This window comes from Schistocerca nitens, chromosome 4 (genome assembly GCF_023898315.1).
Source record: "Schistocerca nitens isolate TAMUIC-IGC-003100 chromosome 4, iqSchNite1.1, whole genome shotgun sequence".
Taxonomy (NCBI): domain Eukaryota; kingdom Metazoa; phylum Arthropoda; class Insecta; order Orthoptera; family Acrididae; genus Schistocerca; species Schistocerca nitens.
In genome coordinates, this window is record NC_064617.1 from 181716936 (window position 1) to 181727014 (window position 10079).

At 44.3% G+C, this 10079-nt stretch overlaps 1 protein-coding gene across 1 annotated transcript; it reads right to left on the bottom strand.

Annotated features, from left to right (window-relative positions):
- Positions 1-2040: 2040 nt before the first annotated feature.
- LOC126252191 (piggyBac transposable element-derived protein 1-like) lies at positions 2041-8768 on the bottom strand. The gene is made up of 3 exons (XM_049953061.1): positions 8731-8768; positions 2724-2922; positions 2041-2595 (listed from the first exon to the last, which is right to left on the bottom strand). The coding sequence occupies exons 1-3, from the start codon at positions 8766-8768 to the stop codon at positions 2041-2043; spliced, it is 792 nt and encodes a 263-aa protein (XP_049809018.1).
- Positions 8769-10079: the final 1311 nt, after the last annotated feature.

Sequence of the window (10079 nt, forward strand, 5' to 3'; positions counted from 1 at the left end):
ACCTGTAACCACTTTCTCCAGAAGGTTTGGATCAACATTCAACCGTTGGAGCATTTCCTGGCAGACAGTCATGCGCCGTTTCTTCAGATCCACCGACAAAACTTTTGGCACCAGTGTGGCACACACATTTTGCATCATCAAATTCTCCACGCCGTATTCTGACTGAGTCCCAGTTCATCGGCAATTAATCTAGTACTAAGACGACGGTCATTGTTTAAAAGTTCCCGCACTCTTTCTACATTTTGATCCGTTTGGCTTGATGATGGCCTCCCAGAGCGGTCGTCGTCTTCAACATTCCCGTGACCATCTTTGAAACATTTGTGCCACATGAAAACCATTGCATGGGCCATGGCTTCTTCCTTAAAGGCCTCTTGAATCACACAGAGTGTCTCCATGGCAGTTTTGTTCAGTCGCATGCAAAACTTAATTGCATAAAACTACTCCAAGTGCTGCTTCATTTTCGCCTATCCCACTTTTCGACTGAGGTCAATAACACGCACTCACGCTGCAAGCAATACACACTCTCCAGTGTTTCAGAGGCAACTGCCACAGCGTCAGTTCATTCCTTGAGACCCCCGCTACTCCTCCCACCAGGCGGAAATGAATCAGTCTTGAAACTTCTAAATAACATCTTGTATATATAATGCTGACAGAAGTGGAGCGGTTGTCATTGGGGACCACCTGAATATTACAACAAGTCTGTTTGCACCTTTAGAAACATACGAGAAACTGGTGGAATCAGGACAAAGAGAAGTGATGAAGTTTCTCAACAAAGAGTTGTTCTTGACACTATTAAGAGGAAAAGACACACACACACACACACACACACACACACACACACACACACACACACACACACACACCAAGATTAGTAACATAGCATTGTTAGGTGCAACAGCCACAAGACAGCTTTGTTGGTGCTGCACGTTTTTCTAAATTTTCATGGAGAAAATCTCATGCTGGAGTGTTTCTCTTCGACTTGTCAATGTAGAAGTTGGCAGAGAAAGTGCAAAGCAAAAAATTGATGTGATTCACAAGTTTATTTATATGTAAAAGCCACCTTTGGAATTTTTCTTTCTGCAGGACTGCTTGTGCAAGATTCGTGGGCGAAGTGAAATTCTAGATTCATATATTTTACTGTTCGTGTCACTTCTGCATAATTTTTCACTGACTGTATCAATACACATTTGTGTTGGGATATACATTGTGAAATTTCAAACATTTGTGAGTGGCATGATATCGTCAATTGTAGGCTTAAACTTACTTGTGCTCTTTTAAAATTTTTAAAATGGTAGGCCTAACGTCATTCAAAACAATCATTCTCTACTTTCATTGCATAATTATTGGAGAAATAGGTTATTTAACACTGTCACATACATGGGACATATTTGTCCCACTTATAAATCATCTTAACCCTTTGTCACTATTTTTTCTTCGCCAATGAAAGAATTCATTTTTGCATTTTTCTTGATCAAATGATTTATCTCAACATGTTTCCCGACAAAAAGAGATTTCGAAAGTGGTTCTTGAAAAATATAATGTTGTCATTTAACACCATTGGATCACTACAGGTACATACAACTAAAGAATGTGGTCAACAACTTCTTGGTACAGAAATAATTAGCACACCATTCAAGTGACAAAATTTATTGCAAAAAACTATTTAATATGAAATTTAACACAACAGTTATTATTTTTGTTCAAGCAAAGTGTTACATGGCATTTGGAACATTGAACTTGGCTTCTGCCAGTGCATTTTTCTAATTTGCATCTTTGCTCCCTCCCTTCAATGTAATGTGGCCAATAAAAAAACCCATCGTATCTGACATCTGAAACTGACCTCAGCTCTCTCTGCAATGTTTTTACCGTATCTGATCTGGGTTCTTCATCTTCAAACTCATCCTCAGTCAAATGAATTGGAGCTGTTTTCCTTCTCCATTAGAATTAAAGCTTCAGCTACCTGATTTCTGAACTTCAGCAGATCATTATCTCTTTACATCCTTTTCCTTTGGCATCCAGGTCTCTCACGTATTGTAGCCATTAGTTGCATATGGAAAGATCAACCATGTGAAAAGTAACTTTTATAGGCCACTTCTTAGTTTCCATGCATATTCTGTACAGAGAGATCAAAAAATCAATTTTGTCAATGCCACCCATAAAAACACAGTAATCCTTTACGATGGCTGGTCTTGTGACCTCCAGATGTTGCTTCTGTGCTGCACTCCACTTATTTACTTTACCAATAATTTCTGCACCCAGGTATGAGGAAGGGAGTGTGACAGCACTATTACCGAGCCAGCGAACGACACAAAGATCTTCTTCTGTGGTCACACAGACATTGACAGATCCTCTTCCTTCCTTCTTCAGTTCACACTCAGATTTTAGTGGGCACTTTTGTAACCAGTTAGGTCTGATGGTCTCTATGGAAAAGCTCTTCTTTTTCAACAATTCAAGCACCAGTGACATAGATGTAAAATAATTATCGAAATATATTTTATACCTACAGACTTGTGGAATGTGTTCACTCAGTCGCATCACAATGGAACCACCTGAGCCCCGGTGCTTGTGCTCACTTCGAATTCCCGTACTTTTGCCCTGATATATTTAAAAATCATATACAATTCTGGAAACTCCACAACAAGCAAAATTTTTTGGTTTACCCAAACAAATTGCTTCATTACAGTGCTTCCGTTCAAGGCATCATTTGCTTGTCAATACTCTGCCTTTCTCCTTTTTTCAGACTGAGAAGTTTCCCTGATTCTATTTAGCAGTGGTCTCATCTTCAAAATTTTGTCTTCTGGAGAGCCATCATCCATATTGTTGACTAAATGAAGGTGATTCCTCAGTTTGAATATTCTATTTACAGAAAATGTGTCTGCAGTCAAAGTTATTCCTGTGTGAGGCTCCCAATACATAAGCAATCTGGAAAATCCTAATGCACCCATCAAAATATGTACTCCAATCAGTTTTCATATTTCAGAGCTAGTACATTTCACTGGCACTCTGTTTTTCTGCACTAAATACAAATTTGTTTGTTCTGAAAGTAATTCTAGAAAACCACTGGTGAAGTTGTGGTGTCACCGCCGACACCACACTTGCTAGGTGGTAGCCTTTAAATCGGCCGCGGTCCGATAGTATACGTCGGACCCGCGTGTCGCCACTGTCCGTAATTGCAGACCGAGCGCCACCACACGGCAGGTCTAGAGAGACGTACTAGCACTCGCCCCAGTTGTACAGCCGACTTTGCAAGGAAAGGTTCACTTACAAATACGCTCTCATTTGCCGAGACGATAGTTAGCATAGCCTTCAGCTACATTTGCTACGACCTAGCAAGGCACCGTATTCAATTGATATTGAGATTCTATTAATGTATCATCAAGAGCGATGTTCTACAAATGTGGATTAAAGTTAAGTATTCCAGAAGCTACGTACTTTTCTTTATAGCATTCATTACGTATCCTGTTTCAGACCTCACGCCAGCCTGCATGAGTTTAAGCGCGTGCCTTTCGGCTTCCTCTCATTGTGTCTAGGCTGTCTTGTCTAGACACAACATATTTGGCGACAAGTCTCAAAAGAGGATTTAGCGTTCGTATTGCTCTAATTTACTTGTGTCATGGCTTCGCCACAATTTCCAGATGTACTGTCCGAATTTTATCGCTTGCAGAATCAGCAGACGCAGGTGTTATTGGATGCCCTTGGACAGCTCGTCCAGGGTCAACGTGCAATGCAAACCGATGCGGCAGCCACCGCTCCACCACTACCGCAGCCACAACACGCAGTTGCACTACCGTTTCATCATTTCGATGCAGCAATGGAAAGCTGGACAGAGTGGTCACGCCAATTTGGATTCCATCTCGCCGCCTACAGAATTCAAGGTAATGAGCGGCAGCCTCACTTATTGGCGTGTGTAGGGGTGCAGATGTACCATGTGATAGTGAAATTATTTCCCCGCCGCGACGTAGCAACTCTGTCCTACGAAGAAATTTTGTCTCCATTGGATGCATATTTCAAGGAATCAGTCAATGTAGTTGCAAAACGGTATACGTTCTTTCGTACAAAACGTACGGCTGGTCAAACTAATCGGGAATGGGTTGCAACTTTGCAAGGCCTTACTAGGGATTGTGCTTTTGAGTGTGAATGTGGACTCCCTTATTCAGATACTATGGTGCGTGATGCAATTGCACAGAACGTTTCTGATGTTCGTATACGGGAGCAAATTTTGAAACTAGTCAATCCCTCCCTTCAACAAGTGATAGACATATTGGATAGGCAAGACACACTTGACTTTGCTCAGGCATCATTTGAAACTTCGCCAGCCGTGTGTCACGTTAACCGGCCCGCCGGGCACGCTGCACGGAACAGTAAACAGCCCTCGCGCTCGTCCGCGCAGCTGCCGCCAAGCTCTCAACCACGTGTCCCGCGGCAGCAAGCAAATGCAGTGCTAAAATCATGCCCGCGGTGTGCAACCAGACATTCGCGTGAGAATTGCCCATCACGCCAAGCTATTTGCTTTTTCTGTAATAAAAAAGGACATGTTCAGAGTGTTTGCCAGAAAAAGCTCAGATCGGACACTCACAACCATTCCAGGCCCTTTGCTTCACGCCGGAATCGGAATCGAACCAAGAATACTCAGGCTCCTGAACCTTTGCCCATGGACATTCATGTAGTTAATTCCACTCCGCCCAGTGCCACTCTCTCTAACAGTGACTGTGTTCATCCCACAAATAGTGTGCGTCGACGTCGCAGGAAATCACGTCAATTAGCAAGTGATTCGGTACCAGTGTCTGTTCAAATTGCACGAGACAGTCGCTCTTGTCGTCAACAGGACAATAAACTTTTTGTAGATTTGGACATTCATGGCAACGTGATCCCGTTCCAGCTCGATACCGGAGCTGCAGTTTCATTGATCAATAAGGACACGTACAATAAACTGGGCACACCTCCGTTGCGTGCTGCAAATGTTACGTTAAATAGTTATTCAGGTCAGAATATCCCTGTGTTAGGACAGTGCAGCCTTCTTTCAACATACAAGGGACAAATAAAACTTGTGTCTTTTTACGTCCTTCGTTCTTCTTCTGCAGTGAACTTGTTTGGTTTAGATTTATTTCAGTTGTTTAACTTGTCTATAGTAAATCAGGTCCTATCAGTGAACCAGACTGTGCCTTCAGCCAGTGTTTCTCGTCTATGTGAAGAATTTGCAGACATTTTTGCACCGGGCCTTGGTTGCGCTAAGAACTATAAAGCACATTTGGAACTGAAAGTAAACGCACAACCGAAATTTTTCAGAGTGTGCGATGTTCCCCACGCATTGCGTGATGAGGTCGTAAGAACATTACACGAATTGGAATCACAAGGTGTGATTGAACGTGTGCAGGCTTCTCTCTGAGCATCACTCTTAGTAATTTTGCCAAAACCTTCCGGAAAACTGAGACTTTGTGTGGACTTCAAAGCTACAGTGAATCCACAACTAGTGATTGCAACTTTTCCTTTACCCTGCCCGGAAGATCTTTTTGACAAACTGTGCCCGGGTAAATATTTTTCGAAGTTGGACCTAGCAGATGCGTACTTGCAAATACCAGTGGACGAAGAATCCCAGCGCGTCTTGGTGGTTAACACGCATCTGGGTTTGTACCGATTCAAAAGACTGCCATTCGGGTGTGCATCCGACCCTGCATTGTTTCAGCAATATTTGCAAACTGTTTGTGCGTCGGTCCCTACTGCAGCAAACTATCTGGACGATACTGTGATCTCCGGAAAGACGGAAGAAGAACATTTAGCCAATCTCAGAACATTATTTCAGGTCTTGCGACAAAATGATCTTTGCTTGCGGAAGGACAAATGTGTGTTTTTTGCTTGTGACTTACCATATTTGGGACATGTAATCAATGCACAAGGCATACATCCGAGTCCAGAGCACCTCCGTGCCATACAGGACTTGCCTTCGCCGCAGAATCTGAAGCAGCTCCAGAGTGTTTTGGGAAAAATTAACTATTATCATCGCTATGTTCCCCATGCCTCTTCCATTTCAGCTCCGCTTCATCGCTTACGCCATAAAGGTGTTCCATTCGTCTGGACGACAGACTGCGAATGCGCCTTTCGCCAGTTGAAATCGGCGTTGCTTTCAAATACTTGCCTTACGCCATTCGATCCCCAGAAACCCCTTTTGTTGATGGTAGATGCATCGGATTTCGGGATCGGTGCTGTGCTTGCGCACAAAGATGAATCGCATGATCGCCCTATTGCCTTTGCGTCCAAATTGCTCTCGTCTGCGCAAAGAAATTATTCACAGATAGAGAAAGAAGCTTCGGCTCTCGTATTTGGTGTTACTAAGTTTCACAATTTCTTGTATGGTCGTCACTTTACCATCATCACAGACCACAAACCCTTGACGTCGCTTTTTCATCCGAACAAGCCTGTACCTCCACGTACAGCGCAGAAATTCATTCGCTGGTCTATTTTCCTCTCGCAGTACCGCTACAATATCTTGTATCGGTCCACTGCTAAGCACGGAAACGCTGATGTGTTGTCCCGTTTGCCTGTTGCTGAGGATAGAGCATTCGATTCTTCCGAACTTGCTTGCATGTTCATTGATGCGGAAACCGATGCCGTGGTCGAATCGTTTCCGATTGATTTTCGTCGTGTAGCTACAGCCACAGCTGCTGACCCTGTCCTTGCTACCGTTTTGCGTTTTGTTGCTACGCAAAGGCCCTTGTCACAGTCACGGATTGAGGATCCGTTGGTTCGCCGATTTTTTGCTCACAAGGAGAGACTTTTTGTATAACGTGGTGTTTTGCTGTTGCGTTCTGATAATGATCGGTCCAGGGTCGTGGTCCCACGTTCGTTACAGTACTCTGTCTTACGGCTTCTCCACCAAGGACATTGGGGTATAGTGCACACCAAACAACTTGCTCGTCAGCACTGTACTTGGTTCGGAATCGATGCTGCGATTACGAATATGTGCTCTTCTTGCATGGCGTGTGCCGAACAACAATCCGCACCACTGCGGAAATTCTTTGCATGGCCGAAAGCCACTTCCCCTTGGCAACGCTTGCACATAGATTTTGCTGGTCCATTGTGGAATGCTTGATGGTTGGTTGTTGTCGATTCCTTCAGTAATTTTCCTTTTGTTGTCAGAATGTCTTCCACGACGTCATCTGCCACCATCCAAGCGTTATCTGCTATCTTTTGCATTGAAGGTCTTCCACAGACTATTGTTTCCGACAATGGCCAACAATTCATGTCCGCAGAATTTCAGTCATTCTGCAAGGCCAATGGTATTCAACATCTGACATCCACGCCGTTTTCGCCTCAGTCAAACGGTGCCGCTGAACGATTGGTCCGGACTTTCAAGTCACAGATGTTGAAGTTGAAAGAGTCGCATTCTCGGGAGGACGCGTTATTGCTCTTTTTGTCTTCGTATCGCTCTCAGCCCCGAGATGGTCGCTCGCCGGCTGAGTTGCTCCACGGTCGTCCTCATCGAACCTTGATGTCTTTGCTACATCCGCCACATCAGGTTCTTATGCAGCGGCAGCCACCTGCTTTTGCTCCAGGCGACGTTGTCTACTATCGCAACTATCGGGGTTCACGGCGTTGGCTCGCAGGGCGCATTCTTCGCTGCCTCGGCCGCGCTATGTATCTGGTTTTGGGGGCCTCTGGTGAGGTGCGTCGGCATCTCAATCAGCTGCGCCTCTGTCGTCGCACGGGTTCTGCCGCTCCCCGTCTGCTTTCAGCGACGGTGCCGTCCGGTCAGCGCCCTGGGGACCCATCTACTGGCTCGCCTCATCCCCAGGTGTTACCGACGATGCCTTCCATTTTGCCACATGGCGACGCACCGCCGCCGCCTGTTCTCCCGTCGGCGCCGCCCGCAGTGGACGCTTCGCTGCAGCCGCCAAGCGCCTCCCTGGGTCACGCGCCGCCGATCGCTTCCCGTGACCAGCTGTCCTCTGACATGGACCTCTTGCCCGCTCCGGACCAGATGTCGTCTTCGCCCGTCGGCTGCCCCGCCCCGATGGAGGTCGACTCGTCGGCCCCTCCTGTCTCTCTCCGGGCGCATACACCGCATGTTGGCGTGCACCCTGGACTAGGTTTTCAGGCGTTTCCTAGCTCCCCTCGGACCGAATGGCCGGGTGCGGGTGGCACAGCCTCGCTTGTTGTTAGGCTCCCCACCTCGTCACATACGTCAACATGGGGTCCTCCCCACGGCGGGCGGAAGCCTTATAACACCACCGTTCGCCGATTTGCGGGGGAGGAATGTGGTGTCACCACCAGACACCACACTTGCTAGGTGGTAGCCTTTAAATCGGCAGCGGTCCGATAGTATACGTCGGACCCGCGTGTCGCCACTGTCCGTAATTGCAGACCGAGCGCCACCACACTGCAGGTCTAGAGAGACGTACTAGCACTCGCCCCAGTTGTACAGCCGACTTTGCAAGGAAAGGTTCACTTACAAATACGCTCTCATTTGCCGAGATGATAGTTAGCATAGCCTTCAGCTACATTTGCTACGACCTAGCAAGGCGCCGTATTCAATTGATATTGAGATTCTATTAATGTATCATCAAGAGCGATGTTCTACAAATGTGGATTAAAGTTAAGTATTCCAGAAGCTACGTACTTTTCTTTATAGCATTCATTATGTATCCTGTTTCAGACCTCACGCCAGCCTGCGTGAGTTTAAGAGCGTGCCTTTCGGCTTCCTCTCATTGTGTCTAGGCTGTCTTGTCTAGACACAACAAGTATTCTGAAAAATATTCAGCAAGACTTCTCATTTCTCCATCAGCTGTAATACCTGGAGCACTGAAACTACTGTCAAGGCATTTGAAATGTATTTTTTCCTATTTGAAGTTACCTTGTGGCTATTCATTTTCTACTTGTGGAACTTCTTTTTCAGGTACTACACTGTCTCTTTCATGCTGTAAGGTCCGGCACTCCCATTGTGCTTCTTCATTCCTCGTATCTGCTGTATCTCCAACATTTTCAGGTCCAGACTCTTCACTGTCTAAGAGTTCTGAAAGCCCACTGTCATTGAGCTCTAGCAGAACCTCCTCAATTTCAATGCTGGAAAGTTAAAATATTTACTGAAGTCAGCTATGTGATGTATGAAGATAATCGGAATATCCATAAAATATATTAAGAATGATTAGCTTTCAAAATTATTTCAACTGAACATCAAAAATATTAGCCACAAAAACGAGAATGTCCATGCAACATGAATGCATGTCATCACAATGGTGGCAAGTGACAACAAGCAGATTTGAAAAAATGTAGCTAACAATTTAACAAAAGAACATCCACCAAATTAACACATACACAATAACCTTACCTTTAAGAAACTTGTAACATCTTTGTCTTCTATAAATCTTCGACAGGCTTGAAACAGAAAGGAAAAAAATGTGAAGCACGTTCCACACACTACAGCACGCATAACACAGCATGATAAACATTCGACTGTTGATTTACCTATTCAAAGGAGACGAAAGCCCTGTACTAGATTGTTATCTGCCACCAACATGAGAAAATGCAGACATTATGTGTTTCCACTCTGCAGATGGTGAAACATGATGGTGTCAACTGACAACACAATGAATGAAAGGGTTAACAATTGGATTGTAATCACAGTAGATGTACTACAGGTGCTCTACTTGAAGCAGATATTCATTTTCTTCAATTTTGTACATCTTTGGTGGCAGCAATTACTATAGTTGTCCATTACGGTATTGTTGGTGATTATTGCTTCAAAGACACGTAATTATTTATTCAATTATTGTTTGTTTTATGACCTCTGCCTTACTGTCAAAGCTGGAAACTATATTAATGTTTCTCTCTTACTTTGGACCATTTGTTTAGAAAATAACAGCAGCTCATCAGTGGAAATATTTCTTTCCATTCTGTGGGACATAGTTGTCCCAGTGTACCACAATGGTGTACTTCCATTTGAATATTCATGTTATGAAATCATTACTATTACATAAAAACAGGTGGAATAATATTTTAACTCAGTTGGAAATGTATTATCTTTCTTTTTACTAAATAAGTGAAAAAAATACTTGTACTACTATAGTTTCAAATCTGCATTTAGG

Bases quoted from the DNA above. Each gene is read 5' to 3' on its own strand.
- LOC126252191 (XM_049953061.1), bottom strand. From the start codon at position 8,768: ATGAGAAGTCTTGCTGAATATTTTTCAGAATACTTGTT. The intron at 2,923-8,730 runs GTGTCTAGACAA...AGGATTTTCCAG, and splicing joins TATTTTTCAGAATACTTGTT to ATTGCTTATGTATTGGGAGC. The intron at 2,596-2,723 runs GCAGAGTATTGA...TAAATATATCAG, and splicing joins AGTCTGAAAAAAGGAGAAAG to GGCAAAAGTACGGGAATTCG.